Source organism: Garra rufa, chromosome 12 (genome assembly GCF_049309525.1).
Source record: "Garra rufa chromosome 12, GarRuf1.0, whole genome shotgun sequence".
NCBI lineage: Eukaryota > Metazoa > Chordata > Actinopteri > Cypriniformes > Cyprinidae > Garra > Garra rufa.
In genome coordinates, this window is record NC_133372.1 from 26,208,271 (window position 1) to 26,233,011 (window position 24,741).

At 37.5% G+C, this 24,741-nt stretch overlaps 1 protein-coding gene across 1 annotated transcript in view; it reads right to left on the minus strand.

Moving 5' to 3' along the window:
• Positions 1-24,741, minus strand: part of LOC141347544 (leucine-rich repeat-containing protein 7-like) — an 86,540-nt gene that overhangs the window by 10,130 nt on the left and 51,669 nt on the right. The window contains exons 11-21 of the mRNA XM_073852545.1: positions 23,464-23,593; positions 20,230-20,345; positions 19,082-19,151; positions 13,233-13,332; positions 13,019-13,143; positions 12,614-12,802; positions 10,630-10,752; positions 9,463-9,549; positions 5,337-5,448; positions 4,737-4,911; positions 1,066-2,776 (exon numbers count right to left, since the gene is read on the minus strand). Of these exons, the coding sequence (XP_073708646.1) occupies positions 1,066-2,776; positions 4,737-4,911; positions 5,337-5,448; positions 9,463-9,549; positions 10,630-10,752; positions 12,614-12,802; positions 13,019-13,143; positions 13,233-13,332; positions 19,082-19,151; positions 20,230-20,345; positions 23,464-23,593 (2,938 nt within the window). The remainder of the gene's footprint in view (positions 1-1,065; positions 2,777-4,736; positions 4,912-5,336; positions 5,449-9,462; positions 9,550-10,629; positions 10,753-12,613; positions 12,803-13,018; positions 13,144-13,232; positions 13,333-19,081; positions 19,152-20,229; positions 20,346-23,463; positions 23,594-24,741) is intronic.

Below are 24,741 nucleotides of genomic sequence, written 5' to 3' on the forward strand. Positions count from 1 at the left end.
AATTTCTATAGAACTGAGATTCTCAAAGTGACTTTGTATTATATTAAAAGTACCAAAATGAAAAAGCTTATTGCTATTATTGGGTGGCTGGCGCACTACAAATAGGCCTAATGAATGCAGTTGAAGACGTGAAATATCATGTCCAAGCAATAATGTCCTGCGTATAACACATGGTATGATTTCTTCTAATAAGCCCACATATATTCAAATAAATTCCGGTGGCCTGGCTTCTCCCGGGGCTCTCAATCCGGGCCATTTGCATACGCAGGCTATACTCTCAAAATATTATAATATTAATTTCTACAATTTAATTCTTATATTTCAACTTTATTCTTATAACTTCAACTTTATTCTTGTAATATTTCAACTTTACTCACATAATTTCGACTTTATTCTCAAAATATTGCGACTTTAATCTCGTAACCTTAGATATTTTTCTTACGTGGCACTCAAATGCCACTAAGAAAAAAAAAACTTTAGTTATGTGAAAATAATAATAAAATAATATTTAATCATTTAGTCATTTTTATTTATTAAAATTTTAAATCTTTAAATCATTTAATTTTTTTTATCTTTTACTCTCCACTATAATGCTTTCTGAAAAAATATAATAAAAAAACTTAATGGTCCCAAGAAAAAGCTTCATTTTCTTAAGGCAGAATGTAATTTTCTTTTCTTTTGATTTTGGGGTGAAATATGTCCCAGACGTTTCTTAATAGTTCACATGAGATTCACCCCAGTTTATGTGTCTATTCACTAAAAAGCCTTCATTTAAGCTTTGTGTACGCCAAACAAATTATTTAAAAGATTGAAAAACGTAGTCACTGAATAAAACAGAAAATATACCCTGTTATAATAAAATCATATTAGTACATAATACTGTACAAAATGTGCTGAGAACATTGGTTATTGAGATTTCAGCCATTATTAGCAAAACTTCACAAGGACAGAATAAAAGAACCAGATTGGTTTAATTTATTTCTTGAAAATACTGAGAGGTTGTATAAAGCCCAATCTAACAAACACTTACGTAGAAAGAACAAAAAGCAAATCTTGCTTACTCACCCGGTCTAGCCTCTTTGCTTCTATGTGTCTAAGAAGCTGCTGTCTCCAATCTACTGGCATTTTGGAGGTCGGGTCCAGCTCTTGTTTTTGAGAGACAGGTCTCATCTTCATGTCAGCTTCAGGGCTCTTCTCAGTGCATGTACTAAGATTGTAATCTGATGGCAATTTCTCCAGCAGTGCAGCCATGGTGGGTCGGGCAGACACTGGCCTTGCCTGAGATGCCCCGTATGTCTCTGTGCTGTAGCTCCGTGCAGACAGGGGGCGACGTTGTGTCAGACTCTTGGTTGGGTAACCCATGATGGGCTTCTTGGGTTCTTGATAAGACGAGTAATCTTCATCATACCTACCATTCCTCTTGTGGAACTGGGCGTCACTCATGGTAGACAAGCTGTTCTGTTGTTCCAGCATGCTCTGTTGAGCCCTGTTGTAGTGCTCTTGCATTTGCAGCTCTTGGTTTTCAGCTACTCTGCGGAACAGCGCCATCTCTGTCGAACTTACCAGGGAGTCAGCGCGCCTCAAGAAGCCCGGTCTGGAACGCTGAGGATGGACCGTGAGCTGGGGATTGAGGGCATCGTCGGTGACCGCAGTCTGAGCAAACGAAAACATCTGTTCCATTGGTGTATAGCCTCGGTAGCCTCTCGGGCTCACAAGTTCCTTTGGCAACGTCTTCCCAGGTTGGTTTACATATTCAGGGGCATTGGGGAATGGTGGAGGAACTCTCCTCTCCGCCTTCATAAGATCCATGGCTCCTTGTGGGTTGAAGCTTTGGTCAAAATGGTAAACTTTCTTTGGGATAGCAGGCTTCTGTTGCTGAGACATTTTCGAACCATAGCCATCCAGATCGTCGTCCAGCATTGGAGCCGATTGGCTCCTGGACATGCTCTGTTCTAGAGGTACAGGGAGGTCTGCTCTATCAACACTTCCCTGGTTTTCTATGCTAGAACTGTAGCTGTCCATGGGGATGCTGTAAACCTTGTACGAACCGGTATCGATTTCATCTATGCTCTGAGATTTCTTAAATTTCGCTTTTACCTCCTTCATCATTGGCGAAAGTCTCTCAGAGCTCTTGCTAACAACCAGAGTGCCTAATTTGTTCGGTTCTTTTACACCCTGGACATGCGCAGAAATGTTGGGATGACCTCGTCCCGTCCCTGAGTCCGTAGAGTCCAGAAACCCCCAGGCTCCAGACGAGGGAAAAGTGCTGGGTAGTTCTCCCATCTCCTGTTCGAAATCCTTACGATCAGGATTGGGGCTGTTGCCTGGGGTGATTTCCAACTTGGAAGGGAAAGCTGTCCTGTCCTCGAAGGGACTGGGAGTCCTCGTCCAGTTCTGCCAGGGGTTAGAGGGAGGAGGCACTTCAGTATCAGGGGTGGTGCGAACAGTGTGGAAAGTGTGTTGCGTCTGGTCGAGCTCTAGAGGAACTCCCACGATGCGCTCTTGTCTCATGAGAGGCCGCCGGCCATGTGCCATTGAGGCACTCCGGGGCTTTGAGCCTAGCATGGGGTTTCCAGCGCTGCTGCTCGGAGTGTCAAGAGGCGTCTCCTCTGCGACAAAACCTGTGTTATCGTAGTGGGGGGCGTTATTCCAGCTGTCGAAGGTGTCGCTCAGTGGCCGCCTCTCACCTCGTTGCTGTAGCGTGCTGGAAGGAGGTGTTTCCCTTTGGCTCAGAAGGGGCTTGCTTTCAATGGGCTTTGGAAAAGACTGAGCCAGCCTGTTGAAGTATTCAGACAAATGCATTTGAGATTTTATCAGTGGGCAGAGAAGAAATGTGTGAATGATATGACAAACATATTCAATATCATTAAATTTTAACTCAGACATAGGGTCAATGACATGTCGCTCATTTTTTGCCTGAATATATGTGAACCTGGACCACAAAACCAAACCAAATAGCACAGGTATATTTGTAGCAATAGCCAACAATACATTGTATCAGTCAAAATTATCAATTTTTCTGCAAAAAAAAAAAAAAAGATACTATTAGATCCTATCCTAACAAACCATACATCAATGGAAAGCTTATTTATTCAGCTTTCAGATGATGGATAAATCTAATAAAAAAAAATAAAATAAAAAATCATGGTTTTGTGGTCCTGGTTCACATATGAATTGTTTCTAAAAACATTAAATACAATTCATAAATGCAATGACTTGAATACCATCACTTCTATGATTCTATGATGTTTTTAATTTTGTGTCGTGAGTTTCGTGACAACAGAGACGGAATGTAAACGTACAATTTACGTGACTGAAAGAGCATGAAAATCTTTCTAAATCTCCTGTGATGACTTGCAGTGTTACAAACATATCATCAAAGCTGAGAAAAGAACACAGTGCTGCAAACAACAGGTAGTTAAATGCCATTATCACTGTTTTCCATGTTCATGGAGTAAATATTTTTACACAGCTTTTTAAAAATGCAAGGTGTTTTGTAAGTGTTTGGCCAATCAACGTACATTTGCGTCACTGGTAGTTCCTATAAAATAGTTCCTATAGAATCAATTTCAAAAATCCCTGGAAAATTCCCCCAAATCCTGGAAAGTTGCCAAAATTTCTGGAATGTTTCAGAAATTTACTGGACATTTGCACCTTTTTGCACGCTACACTTAAGTAAGAGCTAATTTAGTTCCCAGAACTAAATACATTCCTAGTTCTTGCGGTGTGAACACGCCAAAAAGCAGAAACTTCCGACAGTAGTTCTAGGAACTATAAAAAGGCTCCTCCAGTGCCAAAGCCCCTTTAGTATCTGTCTAGTTCTTGTTCCTTCTTGGGACTGAATCTGCAACATTTGAGTACAGCCAAAATTTATTAGTCTATCACTACCCAGACAGAACCTCTTTGCTCTATGTATTATGCTTTATTTTAGCTGATGCTGACAAAATCTTTTATTTGTAATGTTGGAGATGAAATGTTGAAAATGAAATTTAACTGGGGCTATAACTCTCTTAATATAGTTTAATTTATCTTTAAATTGAAAAACGCAAGAGAAATATCGCTGTGCTTGACTGCCATCCTCGTCAAATTTTCAATGTTTATATAATTCTGCCCATGTAATACTTCTGCAAGGTTATCAAAACATAAATCTCTCAAAAAGCAGTGGAAGGAGTGATAATTTGAGGCGTTTTGGCAGTACTAATATAATAAAACTTTAACTCTGAGCAACAGAGATGAATTTTTAGCTGCTCTTTATTGAAGATGACAGCAGGACTCATACTGCTGTGCGTGACTTGTGATTGTGATGTGAGCAATAACACCCAAAAATACCCACAGACTCAAGAGAGTTAAAAGAAACAAATGACCAGATAAAGCTCACTCATCTGATCTTGTTAATTGAACAGGAAAGAATTACGAAATTTAAAATTAAAACCTTCAATCTAATAAAAAGACAAAGCTATAGATTTGCAACCAATATCACAAAACACCATATAATAAATGCTATTAAGCCAATTAATAAAAAACAATACGCAATTCATAGGTTACATTTAAATTTGGATTTTGGCTGAGATGGTTATTGCAAGACTATTACAGTGACACAACATCAGTTTTGGGCCACCCAAAAGTCAGTGAGCTGGACATCTAAACTGTTTGATCAACTGTCATGTCATATGAGTGCACAGATGGTCTATTAGTTCATATAAATGAATAGTGGCAGTGATTAAATTCGTGCCAACCTGTTGGTCCAGTGAGTCTGCCCCTCTTTCCCAGATGTTTGCAGATTACTGACATTTCCAGGTGGGTTGGAGGAGCCAGATGAACCCTGGGAGGGTGAGTAGTCTGAATAAGTGGCAGATGATCCGCTGTTGTTCAAACAATGCATTTTGTCTGGCTCAGACTCATCTGTGGACTCTGAAATGTAATAGGTAAGAAGTTATACAAGGTAAAATAGTTTGAAAAATGACTATTTTTGTCTAAAATAAACCCCAATTATTATGCTTCTCACAACAACTGTAATTCCCAGTGCTCCCCAGTGCAATTACATAATGATTTTTTACAACAGAACAGCATTCTCAGAAGGATTTTAACTTTATTAATAAACATCAAAAGAGAATTAAGGGATTTCTTCAGATGAACAATGTCAGTAAACACTCTAAACCTAGAAAATTCATTGAGTTTAATGCCGTGATGAAATGGAAAAAGCTAGAAGTATTGACGTACATCCGAGTGAAACAAAAAAAGTAGGGCAAGGACTTGATTTTATCTATTAATTAAACAACATGCATTTAAAAAATAGATTTCATGCTGACTTTACCATCTTCAGGCTTCGTACTAACCTTTTTTTTCCTTGCCCAGTAGCACAACCTTTGGTTTGTACATTGGTGGCTCTACCAAAGTCGGCCTCATGTCAGAAATTCGGATATCATTAGGGGAGCCTCCCATGGAGTCCTGGAAACACGAGTGTCAAATTTGCAGTCAATTAATAATATAAAGAAATGAAAAAACTCAAGGGGAGTGGGGTGAGGTTTTCCTGTAATTAAATTACAATCTTTCAATTAAATACCAAGACTGAGCAACACAAATTGTTTATACTAAAACTTTTAATACTGACATTTATAATCTAATTTTAGGTCACAGTATTAATAAATGTAAATCAAACTATATTTTTTTCAAACGTCATCATCCAATTATATTAAAAATTGCTGTTGTATTAACTACAAACACTTTGACTGTATGAAAATCTGTTTGCCTAATTGCATATTATAAAAAACTCAAAGCATAATAAGGAAGATCATTTCCGCCACTGAATTAAAAATTTAAAAAGATAATTGTGATTACCACAATTCTGATTTATTTCTCACAATTACATGTTTGCATCTGGCAAATCTGACTTTTTAGTTCTGATTCTGAGAAATGAAGTCAGAATTTTGAGTTATAAAGTTGAAGTTTTATAGAAACATGTTTGACTTTATTTTTTCGCAATTGTGAGTTTATATCATACAATTCTGAGAAAAAAAAAACAGAATTACAAGTTGTCTCGCAATTCTGACTATTTTTCACTATTTTCTGACAATATTTGACTAGTTTCTATCACGCAATTTTGAGGAAAAAAAATCAGAACTGTGAGTTTGAATCTCACAATTCTGACTTTATTACTCACAATTGTGAGTATATTTCACACAATTCTGACTTAATTACTTGCAATTGTGTCAAGTTTTGAATTGTGAGATTAAGTGTCGCAATAACTTATTTTTTATTTTTTATTCAGTGGCGGAAGTGGGCTTCCATTGCATAAAGTTAGGAGATTCCAATAAAGTAAGCTAAAACATGAAATACCTCTGCGTAAACACCTTACTGTAGCTTTAGGTTCTTTGTACTTTAGGTTTCTTTAAAGGTTTTGCAGTATAGTGAAATGAGTCATTCTTTATAATATGCTTAAACAATTCCTTTCTTATATTACAGTGACACTTTCATGATTCTAAAGTGCAAACACTGTCCCCAAATGACCTCGAAGTTAAACAAAGCTGAAGCTGAGAAATATATTAGAAGTAACAGAGTGTGATCTCACACCTCAACATCAAGTTGAGATTCATCATTAGTAATATATAGACTGTTATGATTCACAGGCCTTGTCCTGGCTTGTCTGGTCAAATCCCCCAGGAGCAAATCAGTTGCTTCCAGCTCTCTCACAGCTGTCTATGGCAAAACTCACACCTCTCAGACCTGACTGTACATCAGCAGGCTGGCTCACACAACCGGCAGCAGAGCAAGAGGAAAGTCACATATCAGAAGATTCTCTCAGAACAGCCGCCTCTCCCCTTCTCTGCCTTCATCTTCTCTCTCATCTTTTCTTTTTTTCTTTGTTGCGCCCTCACAACGAGTCAAAGGAAATGTGACTGTGTAAATTGATGCGGCAGGCTGATGCTTTCATACTAATATTAAATGAATTGTAAACAAAATTCAGCATGGGGGCCATTTGACGCATATTGTGCAGTGTTCGAATAAGGCCAAAGATTTAAGGGAGTCCATTATTTTGGATAAAAAAGCTCTTATACACTACCATTTTTGGGTTCAGTATAATTTTTTTTAAATTATAAGATACATTGACCAAAATCAACATATATAATATTACAAAATATTAATATTTCAAATAAATTATTTTGTTTTGAATCAAAGAATCCTGAAAAAAAACTGTATAATTTCTTATTATTCTTAATGAAGTAATGTGCTAGAATTTTTGCTTTGCCATCACAGGAAAAAGAAAATTAAAATCTATTGAAATCTTATGTTCATTTTCCTCTAAAAAATAAAGGGTAACTGGATTTTTTTTTTCCCACCCAGTATGTGCTGCTGACTATGGTGACAGCATTGTGAGTAGTTTAGATTTATTAAAAAGGGAACCATGGGTGGTAAGACTTGCATGGCTTAATATAATGTAAATGATGTCTCTTACTGCAATATATTGTAGAAAACCCATGAAAGATTTACGTTATTTAAAAAAAAAAGTTTTTTATTTTATTATTTATTTATTTTTAAATACATATTTTGAACTATGGAGGGTGCCATTACTTTGGTGAAGTGAAATGGTTGCAATCGGTGAGAAACTGGTGCAACCTGTATGATTCCACCAGTGTTGGGCACGTTACTTTAAAAAGTTTTAAAAGTAACTAATTACCAGAGAAAGTAAGTATTGTTAATTTTTAAAAAAAATGTTCAAATATGTCAAATAACTTGGATGCCCCCAATATTAAATATGGCAAATGAATTTGTACATTGTGCACTAATCTACACTATTTTAATGTTGATGTGGGACAATGTGAGAGACACCTTTCAGGGGCTAAATATCACGGTTTTGGGGTTGCTTCAACCTGCAGACATGAAAAACATCCTACGGCAACACTGTTGTCGCACTGGTGCGGTCTGTCTCGTTTTTTACCGTTAACCGCGAAAACTAAAAATACTTTGTCATTTTGAAACTGCAAAAGGTTTACTTTTATTTGTGTAGAGTCATAATAACAAGAAAACAATGTGCTTTTGTCACATGCTTTTTCTCTCTGCAGTCACGGTCTCAGTTACCTCTCTTTACAGACATGTACATAAAAAAACCTGAATCTCCATGAATTTATGTATAGAAAGCTTGAAATGTCTACGTTTAGATGAAGTAAGTCATGTAGAAAACAAATATTCTCTGATAAAGTAATCCATATGATACCAACGCGAGCTCCAGTATTTTTCATATATACTCGTCACTAATGTAATCACACCCATGAACGGCTTTACTTTTTTAAATTTCAAACATCCACATGAGACGCGTGGACATGTAGGTAAACGGCCACATTTCTGTAAACAAACGTGAACATTCATCAAGTTAATCTCGGCTAATTTTCATTACTAGAAGTAGATGCGCTGAGAGGAATAAAGCCAGAATTTACCTCAGAAGAACGCAACGTGAAAATGATAGTAACGCTGCATTTTATTGTCAGTAACAGGAAAGGAAAGGAATTTTTAGTAGTTTTGTGGCAACAGGTAGCATCATTAGCTCACCGTGTGCAACCATTTTACATCATTGAAGTAATGGCATCCCCCATAGTCCTAAATATGTATAAAACGATGTGGATTTTTTAAATAAGTAAGTCTTTCATGGGTTTCTACTACATATTTCAGTAAGAGACATCATTTAAGTTATATTAAGCCATACAAGTCTTAATACCCAGGGTTCCATTTAAATGCTATTTGTGACCCTGGGCCACAAAACCAGTCTTAAGTAGAACAAGTATATTTGTAGCTATAGCCAAAAACACATTGTATGGGTCAAAATTATCGTTTTTTCTTTTATGCCAAAAATAATTAGGATATTAAGGAAAGATCATGTTCCATGAAGATATTTTCTAAGTGTCCTACCGTAAATATATCAAAACTTAATTTTTGTACTAATATGCATTGCTAAGAACTTCATTTAGACAACTTTATAGGTGTTTTTTTTTCAATATTTTAATATTTTGGCACCCTCAAATTCCAGATTACCAAATAGTTGTATCTTGGCCCAAAAGTCCTATCCTAACAAACCATACATTAATGGAAAGCTTATTTATTCAGCTTTCATATGATTTATAAATCTACTGTTTTTACTGTTAATATTGCTAGTTATTGTTGAGAATATTTCATTGAAATATCATAGAGACAGCAATCTTTTTCTGTGATAAATTTAAATGACCATCTAGCCCCCCTGTAATTTGAACACTGACATTATGCTGAAAACAGATGGACTGGGAGTTAACAAATTTCACTTTTTTTTGGTTTTGACTTCATTATGAGAAACAAACCCATGCATGTATTTAACAAATGTTTCACCCACAATGGGGGTGTCTGAGAAAATGAATTGAATTTGCTTTGAAGGCAGTTGAAATGAGCCACCCCATATGTTCAGCTGATTTACTGCTGTCTGGTCTCTCAGCCACTTACTATGAGGCAGAAACAGGAAGAGGAAGTAACGGCCAGGCTCGTATTCTCTGGCTGTTGCGGCTTCTGAACGACGCGATGTAAAGAAATCTAAGCAAAACAAACATACATACATATATACAAACAAACAAACAAAAATGGATTCTCATGGTCTAGAAAGAAAAGAATGTGTAAGATATATGAGGTTTATGGCACTGGTACTCCCAAGGTCCCGATAACCCTGATAATATTACGAATATTTGTCGCTCCACAGTTTGGCCGGGGGGTCTCTGAGACCATGGGGGGAAGCAGTGTGAGGCCAAGCTGCGATGGACACAATACACCATGCACTTGCTATTCTAAACAAAGAGCTACTGCAAGCATAGAAAAGCCTGGCATCAATGAATGGATTATGAATGTAGCTGTGTTTGCATAATTCCTTGAGATTTATTAGAGTTTACTCAAATCACCTTAGCATTCCTGAATTCAATTAATATTTTCATATAGGAACCTTTAATGGATCCTCTGAGTGTTCTTGACATTTCCCGCTGACCTTTATTTCTGTTTACGAAAAGATTTCCAGCTGTATTCAGAGCAGTGCTACAGGACTGAGATTTCAGGTCTAGATTTCTAGTAGTGTGGGATATTTTAAAAGTGAGTGTCTAAAAAACGAAGCATACTACAAGTTTAGTGTGACATTCACTACTAATTGCACCAGCTCTCTAATATTCATAGGCAAAGTTAATGACTTGGTCATTATCCAGTGTCCTAAACACTGCAGCTCTGGCGGTTGGGGAGGGGGGTTGCTAGCTGTGAGAGATGAAACATTTGCACTGATCTTTGTGTATTTTATCTCCGCAGGTTCAGCTAACCTTTAACAAACACTCTCAGCACTATACTCAACACGCTCTATACACGCAACCGAACTGACTCAGACACTGAGGGTGCAAATACCAGGCCTTCGAAAACAGAAACTATGCCTGAATTTCATTACACACTCTCATCCTTCAGTGTTAAAAGCAATCCCTTAGGTGTATCTACAATCATTTTCCATTATAACTGCTATGAAAGGTTAAGGGGAGCTTAAAGTAAGCTGCAACCCTGATATATTACTGGGCATAAATATTTTAAAAGGATAAAGGCATCTAGCATTTAAAAAGAGAGAAGATTAAAAGAGAAATCTTGTCATACTTCTGAGCTTTCAGTCAGATCCTCTTTGTCTTTGCGCTTTGGGATGTCAATGGCTGAGTTGAGGATGACACCTTGTTCAGACATTGGTGGTCTTTGGAGGTCTTTGACCTCTCGCTCTGTCACCTGCAAAAGAATACCCACTTTTCTACAAGTGTCTCGTGATTCAATGACAAAATAAACTGCAAAAACTCCTAAGTGATAGATATTAAAGCATTAATCTATGAGGGGCTTTATGTTTACAGTCGTTTTACCGTGTGTAATCTGCATAACCCTTTCTTCTGACTGTTTTTATAAAACTGACGCAAATGTTTAATAAATAGTTCTTAATATTTTATTATTGTAATATAATATGATATATATTATTATTTATTTCACAAAAAAGACGTTTACATATAGTCCACAAGAGAAAATAATAGTTGAATTTATAAAAACAACCCCGTTCCAACATTTACATACACTTCTTTTATACTGTGTTGTTACCTGAATGATTCACAGCTGTGTTTTTTGTTTAGTGATAGTTTTTCACATGTCCTTTGTTCGCCCTGAACAGTTAAACTGCCTGCTGTTCTTCAGTAAAATCCTTTAGGTCCCACAAATTCTTTTCCAGTATTTTTGTGTAATTGAACCCTTTTCAGCCATGACTGTATGATTTTGAGATCCATCTTTTCACGCTGAGGACAACTGAGGGACTCATATGCAACTATTACAGAAGCTTCAAACGCTCACTGATCCTCCAGAAGGACAAATCATGCATTAAGAGCAGGGAAGAAGATACTTACATGTTTTCCAGAAGATCTTCAAATTCAAAAAGTTTTCACCCCCTGGCTCTCAATGCATCATGTTTTCTTCTGAAGCATAAATAAGCATTTGAAACTTCTGTAATAGTTGCTGTAATAGTCCCTCGGTTGTCCTCAGTGTGAAAAGATGGATCTCAAAATCATACAATCATTGTTGGAAAGAATTCAAATACACAAAAATAATGGAAAACCAAAGAATTTGTGGGACCTGAATGATTTTTCTGAAGAACAGCAGACAGTTTAGGGCCGCGATCACACCGAACGCGTCTTTTAGTTCTAAAAACGCGAGGCGCACAGCACTGCCTTTTTTGGTGACTTTTACTAAAAGAGCAGTATGCTGCGGCTGTTTTATGTTGCTAAGCAATGACCAAAACAGCTGTCCTGTCAGTCAAATCAAAGGATTATAGCTTAGTTTTTGGTTTCTCCTCTAATTCTTGCAGTCTCCGGACTTTTTAAACAACGGTAAACTTTCGTCACCACAACAGAAGGCCCGCCTCTCCATTCATTCGATTGGACAATGGAAAAGAACGCGAATGACGTTGGGCGTTTTTCCGCTCAGAGTTGATTTTTTTTTTCAACTTCAGGCGCTCAAAGCGCTCCTGCAAAAACGTGAAGAGCAGTAGGCGGCGAAAATGCGAGGCGCCCGGGGCGCATAAGCAGCGCGCAGAACGCTTCGGTGTGATCACGGCCTAACTGTTCAGGACAAACAAGCGACTCATGGACAACTATTACTAAATTTAAAAAAAAAACAGCTTTAGATCATTCAGGTAACAACAGTATTAAGAATCAAGGGGATGTAAACTTTTGAACAAGGTAATTTTTATAAATTCAACTATTATTTTCTCTTGTGGACTATATGTAAACATTATTAATGTGAAATATCTTATTCAAGTCGGTACTAAATAAAAATAACATGAATTTTGTATGATCCCTCTTATTTTCTCAGATTCTGAAAGGGGGGTGTAAACTTTTGACCTCAACTGTAGTGTACCTTCAACTTTTGCACCCCTAAACAACTTTGTTTAAAATCCTCAACAGCTTCAAATGTGGCTCGCCTAATCAAATGTCTGAGCTATCCTTTTTATTTTTATTTTTTTTAAAAGACTGCACTTCGTAGCCAAATTGCAGAGACATTGATCTATGAACGCGGGTAGGCACTGTGCTAAAATAAGATAAAGAAGCATTACCTCTTTAGGAGCAATGGGCCACTTGGGCTCATACTTGTCTTGGCTGTGGAGCTCCATATTGGTCCCAGAAGAACATTTTTCAGTGTTGAGGGGGTGAGTGGTTTTACCCACCAGGTTTTGCACTGACTTTACCATGTTCTTTAGGTCTTCTGGGTAAGGGGTTGGATATCGCTTCAGATTAATCTCAACCTGCAGATAGAGGGAAGAGGATTTAGCCCATATGGCAAAGACGTGACCTTTTCTGATGCTTAAAGGTGTTTTTTTTATAAATCCAAGCTATCCAGATACAGCAGTGGCCCTGGTTACATCTGAAATTAACATCTGTGATCAGGTCACCCAAGATGGATGTTGATACCAGGTGTATATAGGGCCAAAGAGGTTCACGTTTTCAAATCTTAAGGGGACCTTCACTTTTCCTGAGTTGTCCTCTTCTTCCTTCTTGTCCTCAAACTCAAATGCCACTGTCATCCTCTGCTGTCTCTGTTCCTCCCAGAGAGTGGGATTAAAGCTGTCACTGTCAGACTGGTAATCTGCAGCATAGAAAACACACGTCCATTCGAAAGTTTAAATCCAGTAAAATGTAAAATCAAAGAAAGAGAAATGGTTGATTTATTCTTACCCTCATCGTGCCGAGGCTGCTGAGGAAACATGTAGTTGGTAAGGACTCTCTGTTTGGTCTCAGGGTGAGCCTCTGTTTGAAGGGGGATAAGGGCCTTGGACTGAATAATAAAAATAACTGTTGTAAATACAACTACTAAATCAAATACCAAATCAGATTTATTTAATGGAAGTATGTATTTTGACCACTTTTAACCACATTTTACAAATGAATAAATACAATGCCCCCCTTAAAGTACTTAGATACATAAAGAAACTTTCGAAATGTATGAACATCATTGAATTGCATCATGAAAATAAGAAATAGTTAAATTAGAGAAAAATGCCATTTTGGTTTTATATTTTTTTTTATAATGCAATGACATTTATTATTATTTTTTTTGTCCAAACACTAACTGCAGGTAAAAAAATATTGTAATTTAAATAGTAAAAGATAGTAACCCTGCTATGTCAAAACCTGTCAGCTGGTAATTAAATTGCCTTACTATGTATGGTAAAAAATATGAATTTTTGAATACATACTACTATTTTTGGAAGCTAACAGTAAAAAAGTCATCTTTTTCATCATATTTACAATGACAATGACTCAGGCTTCTCCCAAAAGATAATTTTAGATAATAAAAAAAAAAATTCTCAGCTTTTATTTAAATTTGAACAAAAAGTGGCATCTCCAAAATTATTCATACCCTTTGCAAACTGTCACAGTCAATGGGAAAATCCAAAGTTCTATACCATTCCTAATAGTCAAGCTGTTCTAAAGCATCCTAATTAACCTGATTCATTGGGAACAGCTGTTTTAATCAACTCAACAGGTGAAAAACAGAAGCTCTCTGCTGTTGGTTTGTGGACAGTCATGGCTAAGACAAAGGAGCTCACTAAGGACCTGCGGCTGCGCATTGTGGCTGCTCACATGTCAGGAAAGGACTATAAGACATTATCTAAATGTTTTGAAGTTCCAGTGGCTACAGTGCAAATATTATTAAAAAATATAAGACGTTCCGCATTGTGAAAAATCTCAGAGGACGTGGTCAGAAGCCAACAGTAACACCAGTGCTGGCCAGGAGTATAGTGAGAGAGGTAAAAAAGAATGAATGATGAATCTGGGCTCTGCTAGTGGCAACATCTCAAGGCAGAAAGGCCAACGGACACTGCACACCGCTGGGTTCCACGGAAGCAGACCAAGTTGGACACCGCTTCTCCAGATAAGGCACACAAAAACCCGCTTGGCCTTTGCAAATGCTCATCTGGACAAAGAAGAAGACTTCTGGTCTTCTGTTTTATCGTCAGATGAAAAAAAAATCTAATTGTTTGCCAACAAAGATGTAGCCTTCATTTGGCATAAAAAAGAGAAGCCTTTAACCCTAAGAACACCATTCCCACTGTCAAACATAGTGTTGGGAACCTAATGTTTTGGGGGTGTTTTTCAGCCGGTGAACCAGGGAACCTAATCACTGTAAATGGCACCATGAAAAAGGAGCAATACATTAAAATGATCAACAACAACAACAACATCAGGCAGTCTTTTGGGCCCCAAAACACACAGCAAAAGTGGTGAAGAAATGGTTAGCAAACAAAACATTAACGTTTTGCAGTGGCCCAGCCAGAGTCCTGACTTAAATCCAACTGAGAATCTGTGGAGGGAGCTAAAGATCAGGGTGATGGCAAGGAGACCCTCCAACCTGAAAGAGTTGGAGCTATGAAAAAAAAAAAAAAACACCTAACCCTAAAAAAATTCTAACAAAATGTTTCTCAGCTGTTTTTTTTGTAGTATTAGGTGTCCTTAATAACATACTAAAAGTTTAGCCAAGTTTGACCACTAGAAAGGTGTCATTTTCAAGATGGCGTCCAAGATGGGCAGAAAACCCTTAAAATATCCTAACTCCTTCATTATTTGACCTAGCCAAGTAATCTTGGTGTCTAAGCCAATGTTTTCTGGGTCTATGAATCCGTTGGACTTGTCTAAATTGCACTGACATGATTACATACTTATGGAATACATGATGTGAGATTACTGTAAGGTTTTATCTTTGTTTGGGGTGAACCAGAGATGTAATCGATTTAGCCAATGTCATATAACTCCTACTCAGTACGTGTTTTTGGACACATGCAGTACAGCTTTTTTTTTTTCTAAAACACAGACTTGACATTCAATGTAAAAGTTATTGCACCCAAAACTTCCTTAAATTGGAGTTGTATAACTTTGATCATAAACAACTCTGAATTAGCCCGAACAGAGGCCTATGTGTGAACCCTCTAAATGGTCACTTATTTCAAATTGCTTTAATATATAATTGTACTTGTAATCACTTTCAGGTGCATCTCAATAAATTAGAATGTTGTGGAAAAGTTCATTTATTTCAGTAATTCAACTTAAATTGTGAAACTTGTGTATTAAATAAATTCATTGCACACACACTGAAGTAGTTTTAAGTCTTTGGTTCTTTTAATTGTGATGATTTGGCTCACATTTAACAAAAACCCACCAATTCACTATCTCAACAAATTAGAATACTTCATAAGACCAATCAAAAAAAAAAAAAAAATTTTAGTGAATTGTTGGCCTTCTGGAAAGTATGTCCATTTACTGTATATGTACTCAATACTTGTTTTGCTTTAATTACTGCCTCAATTCAGCGTGGCATGGAGGTGATCAGTCTGTGGCACTGCTAAGGTGGTATGGAAGCCCAGGGGCCTCATTTATAAAACTTTCTTACGCACTGATTTGATCTTAGAGTGTTCGTACGATCAAATCCACGTCAAAGTACAGATTTATAAAAACCGTCTTTGACGTGGAAAAGTACTTATCTCCACGTCAGATTCCAGCTTGGCGTACGACCGTTTCCTTGTGGTAATGCCTGGTATTGCAGATAGTTCAGCCTCACTATAATTTGATTTCTTGCGCTCCTTTTTACTTGCCATTGTCACAGAGTTTTTGCTTTAGGAATGAGCTCATTTTATATGTTAATTAATTAAGCAGGGGCGTTTCGACGGCGGAACATTCAGCTGCACACAATTCCACGATCATTTGTGATTTATAACCGAATGACTGGCATACGCATGGATTTCGTGTGTACGTTCGTTTCTCTGAATCGCTCTTACGATCAAATCAGAAAAGTTCTTAGATAAAATCAAGGATGATTTCTACGCAAGTCTTTATAAATGAGGCCCCAGGTTTCATTGACAGTGGTCTTCAGCTGATCTGCATTTTTTGGTCTCTTGTTTCTCATTTTCCTCTTGACAATACCTCATAGATTCTCTATGGAGTTCAGTGAGTTTGCTGGCCAGTCCAGCACACCAACACCATGGTCATTTAACCAACTTTTTGTGCTTTTGGCAGTGTGGGCAGATGCCAAATCCTGCTGAAAAATGAAAACAGCAGCTTTAAAAAGCTGGTCAGCAGAAGGAAGCATGAAGTGCTCTAAAATTTCTTGGTAAACGGGTATTTAAAAAAAAAAAAACACAGTGGACCAACACCAGTAGATGACATTGCACCCCAAATCATCACAGATTATGGAAACTTAACACTAGACTTCAAGCTACTTGGGCTATGAGCTTCTCCACCCTTCCTCCAGACTCTAGGACCTTGCTCTCATCCGAAAAGAGGACTTTGGACCACTGAGCAACAGTCCATTTCTTCTTCTCCTTAGCCCAGGTAAGACGCTTCTGACGGTGTCCGTGGTTCAGGAGTGGCTTAACAAGAGGAATATGACAACTGTAGCCAAATTCCTTGACACGTCTGTGTGTGTAGTGGCTCTTGATGCCTTGACGCAAGTCTAGTCTATTCCTTGTGAAGTTCACCCAAATTCTTGAATCGATTTTGCTTCACAAGCCTCTCAAGGCTGCGGTTCTCTCGGTTGGTCGTGCATCTTTTTCTTCCACTTAACTTTCTGTTAACATGCATGGATACAGCACTCTGTGAACAGACAGCTTCTTTGGCAATGAATGTTTGTGGCTTACCCTCCTTGTGAAGGGTGTCAATGATTGTCTTCTGTACAACTGTCAGATCAACAGTTTTCACCATGATTGTGTAGCTTAGTGAACCAAACTAAGAGACCATTTTGAAGACTCAGAAAACCTTTGCAGATGTTTTGAGTTGATTAGCTGATCGGCAAGTCCCCATATTCTAAATTGTTGAGATAGCGAATTGGTGGGTTTTTGTTAAATGTGAGCCAAAGCATCACAATTAAAAGAACTTACTTAATTAGAAGACTTACTACTTCAGTCTCTGTGCAATTAATTTATTTAAAGGGGTCATCGGACACAGAACTAACTTTTACATATTATAATATTAATGTGTGTTGGCAGTTTGTGTACACAACCACCCTACAATGATAAAAATCTACCCAGTGGTATTTTTTTAATCTTTAAAAGTAATATCCCCTTTTTAAAATCGGGTCATTCTCAGCTTCTTGTCGTGAAGGAACTCCAACAGAGGGCACTTCCACGATAGAGAGGTAGATTGACATGAACGTCTTTCCTTAGATCCGCCCTCATCGAGCTGAAACAGTCCGACTTTGATCGCCATTGTGTCGCCTTAGGTGCAGAGGAAGACTCTTATTGAGTGTTTGAGGTGTTCTGTTGTTGGATGTAATAATGAACATAGCAGTAGTCATTTGCTCCCGACATCTGAGCTGCTGAAGATGCAGAGGACAACGTTACTTTCGTTTTTAAAAGGAAAGGGCCGATCCCGAACTACATATGCGTCTCTGTTCGTGTGAATCTTAATAATGTGCTCGTTGGCAAGTTTAAATGAACACAGCTAAATGCAGCTAAACGTGACTAAAGTAAACATTACAGCTCCTAATCCCTCTGCAGAGAGGGGCGGGGCGAGCAGAGCTCATTTGCATTTAAAGGGCCCATGCGATAAAATGAGCTGATATTTTGCAGAGCTGATTTTGACAAGGTAAAAGGGTGGGTTTTTTTACAATACTATTGAGAATTTTTAACCAAAGTATATTATACCTCTTATTAAGACCCTAAAGAATCATATGAACTTGTGGAAAATGGGCATCCGATGACCCCTTTAATACACAAGCTTCACAATTTGAGTTGAATAACTGAAATAAATTAACTTTTCCATGACATTTTAATTTATATTTTAATTTTATAATTTACCTGTATCTATCATGCAAAAATGCTAATTAAAATATTACATGGTCAAAACATGTATCAGGCACCATTATTCCTGGTCTAGGAGGAATACAAAGGAGTAATGGTCATTTTGAGGACCTGACGGCCGCCATTTTGAAAATGGGGCCTTTCTAGGAGTCAAACTTTGGTAAACTTTTAGTATGTTTTTAAGTCCATCTGATACTACTGTAAACCACTGAGAAACCTTTTGTTAGAATTTTTTTGGGGGTCAAGCCATATTTGCAGCTGGCTAAAAGATAAATGGGCAAAAATACCAGTGAAGACATGCAAAAAGCTGGTCAGCAATTGTAGAAAGCGTTTGATTGCTTTAATAACCAATAAAGGCTTTTCTATTGATTATTGAGAAGGGCATGAATAATTTTGGACATGACACTTTTTGTTCAAATGTAAATAAAAGAGGAGTAATATTTTTTAAATTTTCATTTCATTTCTGGTCAAAAAAACTTGCGGGTTGAATAAAAGTAACTATAAGTCAGAATTTGCCAGGGGTATGAATAATTTTGGGCTGTCAGCTAATCCAATTTTAAATTGAAGTTAAATCTGTAAACCCTAAAATAGTGCAACCATATTTTTACAGTAAAGTTCACAGATTTTTTAACACTGTATTAACTGTTCACGTGGTTAAAAAGTGGTCAAAATACTATACCGTTAAGACAGAAAATTCTGTACAGAATTTTAAAATGATGTTCAGATAACAACCTGATTGTCAGATAACCAGAGTGCAGCAAGATCTTTCAATTTAGTGAAAGTGAAGGGAAGATTCTTTAACCTAAAACAGAACATAAAAAATTAGTTCATGAGGCAAAACATGGATGGCCAAATGCCAAAATGAGACAGTTGTAGTTAAAATGTTATGAAGACCTGTGGTGATTCTGTTCACTTTCAAAACCCCATTAACTCAGGTACTCTGGCTATGCCACATTTAGTCTTGGTTAAGTTTAATTACTCTGCTTCCTGATAATCGCAGTCAGAGCATCTAAACGGTCCGCACAGCTCATAAAGAGCTTTCTTAATTAACCTGTGGGAAGATCAGGCACTTTTCTGATGTCATGCCCCATTACTGTAGCCTGGAAAAAATCCAGACCCTAATCTATTAAGATTAAGGGTCTGGCATCGAGCAATGAAAAGGGCCTAACTCAAGGGGCGGCACCAGGCATGCATTTGAAACTCTCACTACACGCAATTGGATAACGCCATGACCAATCACAACAATACACCCCATTCGCTTAGCTAACTGATGGATTAAACTCTTGCCTTATCCAGTCGGCAAAACCAAAGGAAGGATTCAAGAGCGGTTTTCTGTTCCTCTTTTATATGAAAAGCCAAGTCTAACTCATTCATTGTAGCGGCCAAAACCTTTTCAAACAACTGGTGTTCATCTGTAGCCATCTTTCAATGTTTACTAAATGATTCCGGACGTCGCAGCGCTGTCGTCATCAGCTTAGCTTGCCTCTGGCCCGCCATCAGATACACCGATTTGATTGGTTCCCAGAACTGCTTACGTAATGCAGTAACGTGCATCATTGCTCGATGCCAGACTGTCTTGCAGAGACAATTCAAATTGTGCTCTAGTGAGACCTCTGGATTTCCAGGGTACCATTACTGTGCCATCATGGAAAATAATTAACACCATCCTCACTGCTTTACATGAACCAATCAAGACAATCCATCAATCCTATAAAAGATCTGAAGAGGCACTTTCTAAACTTTAAGCAAATAATGTGTCTCATCTTTTATTCATTAAACAATTTTGAAGATTATGTGTTGGTGTGAATGCTGACAAATGCATGCACGGTGTAAAATAAAAAAAAAAAAAAAAAAAAAACTACACAAACATCAGGTGTTACCTATTGTCACTTAGATTGAGAACACGTAGCTTTGTCATCTGTCCAATTTCATCAGGCAGAAACTCCAGTTTATTGGACCGCAAGGACATGACCGTGACATTCTTGCAGTTTCCAATCTGCAGCACAGGACAGGATATGATAGCTCTGGTAAGGTGCAATTTTGTCAGCTTTTTTGTTGAATATCAGCATTCTATCTTTCTCTCAGGTAAAATGACTCTTGTATTCTGTCAATACAGCAAGCAAAGGTCAGCAGGACATTACCATGCATTTGGTTTCACAGATTTAGGCTGTCCTGTTTTCAGCCACTTCAGTGGATCTCAAAATGTGTTAGCAAAAAATATATGTGACCCTGGACTGTCTTAAGTAGCACGGGTATATTTGTAGCAATAGCCAAAAATACACTTTATGGGTCAAAATTATCAATTTTTGTTTTATGCAAGAAATGATTAGGATATTAGGTAAAGATCATGTTTCATGATATTTTGTTATTTAAAATTCCTTCCGTAAATAAATCAAAACTTAATTTTTGATTAGTAATATGCATTGCTAAGAACTTCATTTGGACAACTTTAAAAGCAATTTTCTCAGTATTTAGTTTTTTGTTTTTTTTTGCACCCTCAGATTGCAGATGTTTCAAATAGTTGTATCTTTGTCAAATATTGTCCTATCATAACAAACAATACATGAATGGAAAGCTTATTTATTCGGATTTCAGATGTTTTACATATATCCTGTATTATATTTATTTTAAGATTTATCTACAAGCTTTATATAGCTTTATGTGTTACACAGCAAACATTGTGACTTGGATTCTGGGCAGGAAACATTCTGCATTAAAATTAAATTTATCAAAAGTGAGTAAAGACATTTGTAACTGTTTCTATTTCAAATAAATGCTGTTTTTCTGTCACAGAATCTTAAAACAAGACATAATAGTTTCCACAATAATATTAAATAGAGCACCTTTTGTTCCTACCGTAAATATATCAAAACTAAATTTTTGATTAGTAATATGCTTTTTTTAAGAACTTCACTTGGACAACTTTAAAGGCAGTTCTCCGTATTTGGAATTTTTTGCACCCTCAGATTCCAGATTTTCAAATAGTTTTATCTTGGCCAAATATTGTCCTATCCTAACAAACCATATATCAAAGGAAAGCTTATTTGTCTAGCTTTTGCATTAATCATGTATTATATTTCCTAATCCTAAAAAAACACACAATGGTTTCCACAATATTAAGTAGAACACCTTTTGTTCAACATTAAAAATAATAAGAAATGTTTCATGAAATAGCATATTAGAATGATTTCTGAAGGACCATGTGACACTGACGCTGCTGAAAAATCAGCTTTTATTTAAAACTGTAATAATTCACAATATTACTGTTTTACTGTATCTGTATCTGCTTTCAGGAGCATAAGAGGCTTCTTTCAAAACCCTGACTTCTGAACAGTAGTTTATGTTAACAATTTTAAGTTAAGTAAGTAAACATGTTTACAACAATATAATAGCTATTAAGATGATATGAAGGTATTATTATTAGGTAGTATTATTATTCATTTAAAAATCTGTAAGTCCCCAGATCTAAGTTCTGAAGGTGAGCTAAAAAAGTGGCCTTGTTGGTGAGTAATTTCTGAGCCCTGTTGAAAAAAACTGATTAAAAATTCCAAAATGGTCTTAGTTAACTGATTTTAGTTCAGAAGTGGCTAATTATCGTTGTAGACCAGCTTTAACATATCTAAATGTTCTTCAAATTGTTTTGACAGTTTTAATGATTTGATTTGAGATTATTTAAACTGGAACACATCTAATCAACTTCGCTGGTCTAGGATGTACACTATATTGCCAAAAGTATTGGGACACCCCATTCTAATGAACAAGTTTGACTACTGTAGTAATTTCCATGCGTACAAATCCTTATGTTTAAGCATGTAATGATATTCAAAGGGAATTGTGTTCTTCTACTTTGATAGCAACAGCCTTGACAGGACCCTTTACTATTCTAACATGACAATACCTCGGTGTATAAGACAAAAAAAGAAATAATTGATTCAGTCTGTGTGGAAGAACTTGGAAAGTCCTAATCCCAGCTCAGCATCTCTGGAGTGACTTTAAATGCAGACCTTGAGCCAAAAACTCATCACCAGACACCAATGACTTGTACATATGGGTGCAGTCATTTTTGACAATTCCAAAACGGTTGCAACAGAGATGGAAATACAATTTATAAATACATTAATTGTTTCCATCTTAGTTGCCACAGTTTTGGAAGTGCCTTTTTCTGTTCTAAAGAAGGGGGTGTCCCAATACCTTTGTTTATATAGTGTATGTGCAAGTCATTGGTGTTTGTTAATGAGTTTTTGGCTCAAGGTCTGCATTTAAAGGTTGTATCAGCGATTTCTAGCCTGAAACATAAAGTGTAAAATTCAGCTGATCTTTCATCACGATCCGCTCGCTGCCTGCCCCATAAATTGTCTGTGAAAAAACTGCGTCTCTCTGGTCAGCCTAGGGTCCGAGATATGCCAAAAAAACAATCGGCACTACCAACCATTCCACAGCAAAAACAAACATTGTTCCAACCAATCAGCCAGGGGTTTGGTGTTGTGGACTTTCGCTCCGCCTCCCTCACATCCCTGCACCAGTAGGAAAGTCCACAACACGAACCCCCTGACGCTGATTGGTTGGAACACGGTTTGTTTATCTGTGGAATAGTTGATAGCGCCGATTGTTTTTTTGGCATATCTCGGACCCTAGGCTGACCAGAGAGACGCGTTTTTTTCATGGACAATTTATGGGGCAGGCAGCGAGCGGATCGTGATGAAAGATCAGCTGAATTTGACACTTTATGTTTTAGGCTAGAAATCGCTGATACAACCTTTAAAGTCACACCAGATGTGTTTAGCTGTGATTAGGACTTTGCTTTCTGACTGAATCCATCATTTCTTTTAAACCTTGCCATGTACACAGAGGCATTGTCATGTTAGAATTGAAAAGGGTCCTGTCAAAACTGTTGCTGTAAACTTAGAAGCAAACAATCCCCTAGAATATCATTATATGCTTAAACATTAAGATTTGTACTCATAGAAATTACTAAATTAGTCAAACCTGTTCATTAGAATGGGGTGTCCCAATATTTTTGGCAATGTAGTGGAATTTCAGCACAAAGAGAGGTAAAATAAATAGAAAATGTGACTTTGATTTCCTTGTAGAAACTGGATAACACTAATACTCACCTCCCTGGGCAGCTCAGACAGAAAGTTCTCATCGGCCGCAAATGTCCGAAGACTGTGCAGGTAGCCAATGGTGGGAGGCAGGGATTCCAGTTCATTACAGCTACAGTCAAACTCCTCTAAAAGTGATAAACTGGCAGATGTAAGAGAAAGCAGGTGAGGGGTTGCAGTTATGCAGGGTCACTTAATTGCTATTGAAAGCCTATTGAAAACACTTCATGAGATGATAAGATAAATACATACATAATGTCTCTTTAAAGGTCAGCAGATAGAGAAATAATTGCCTCTACTGTAGTGAATAACTCTTCTTGAAAAAAGTTTAGATTTAAAGTTAAATAGCAGGTTTAATCAGTCTTAAAAGAATAGTTCACCTATTTTTTTCACTCACTCTTATGTTGTTCCAAACCCATATGATTTTCTTTTAGTACACACTTTTTTATATAATGACAGTGAATGAGGAATGAGGCTGTCAAGCTCCAAAAAAGCATATTATATGTACTAGTACACTATTTTCCAAGCTATACGAAAGCGTTTTGTGAGGAACAGACCTTAACTGATTATTTACATCAGCATCAATGATAATTCCAGAGGAAGATAAATAAGTTCCCCTTCGGGAACGTCGAGCTGCGTTGGAACGCTTTGGGAACACCCCCAGCGTGACCACGCTCTGAATCACGTGTGTAATCAGTCCAATAGAGAAGCGCGTGTGACGTCACGGACGGGGTGAGGTCAGGAACCAGGAAGCTATAAAGCATATGCAGTGAATGCAGCCGGCAGCTTCTGTCTTTCAGTCGCGCTCTGTGTAAGTGTTTGTCCCTCAGTGCTGTTTTTCAGAGCCAGTTTGCTCTAATTTTATTTGTGTACTGAGTATAGAGAAAAAACAAACAAACAAAAAAAATATTAAAATAGCCTTTGAGGAGGCTGACTGTGTGCATTGCTTGCGGCTTCCTCTCCGCACGCTTTGGTCCCGGAGGGCTCTTTTTCGAGGAAGGAGCCCTCACCAGCGTTCCCCCGCGGATCAGGTCCTGCTTCCGGGCGCAGGGCGCAGCGGCCTCCTGCGAGCGCCTCTCTTTACATCCGCCCGTTTGTACCGTGGTTCACCATCTCTAAATCCACCAGAGGTCAGCCTCGAGAGGCTGATTCCCTCAGTAGAACGTTTAGCAGCGTGGAAACTTCTGCCAAATGTGTCTCAATGGGTCCTGCACACTGTAGAAAGGGGTTACAAAATCCAGTTCGGCACTCACCCGCCACCTTTTCAGGGGGTTCTAGTCATTATGGTGA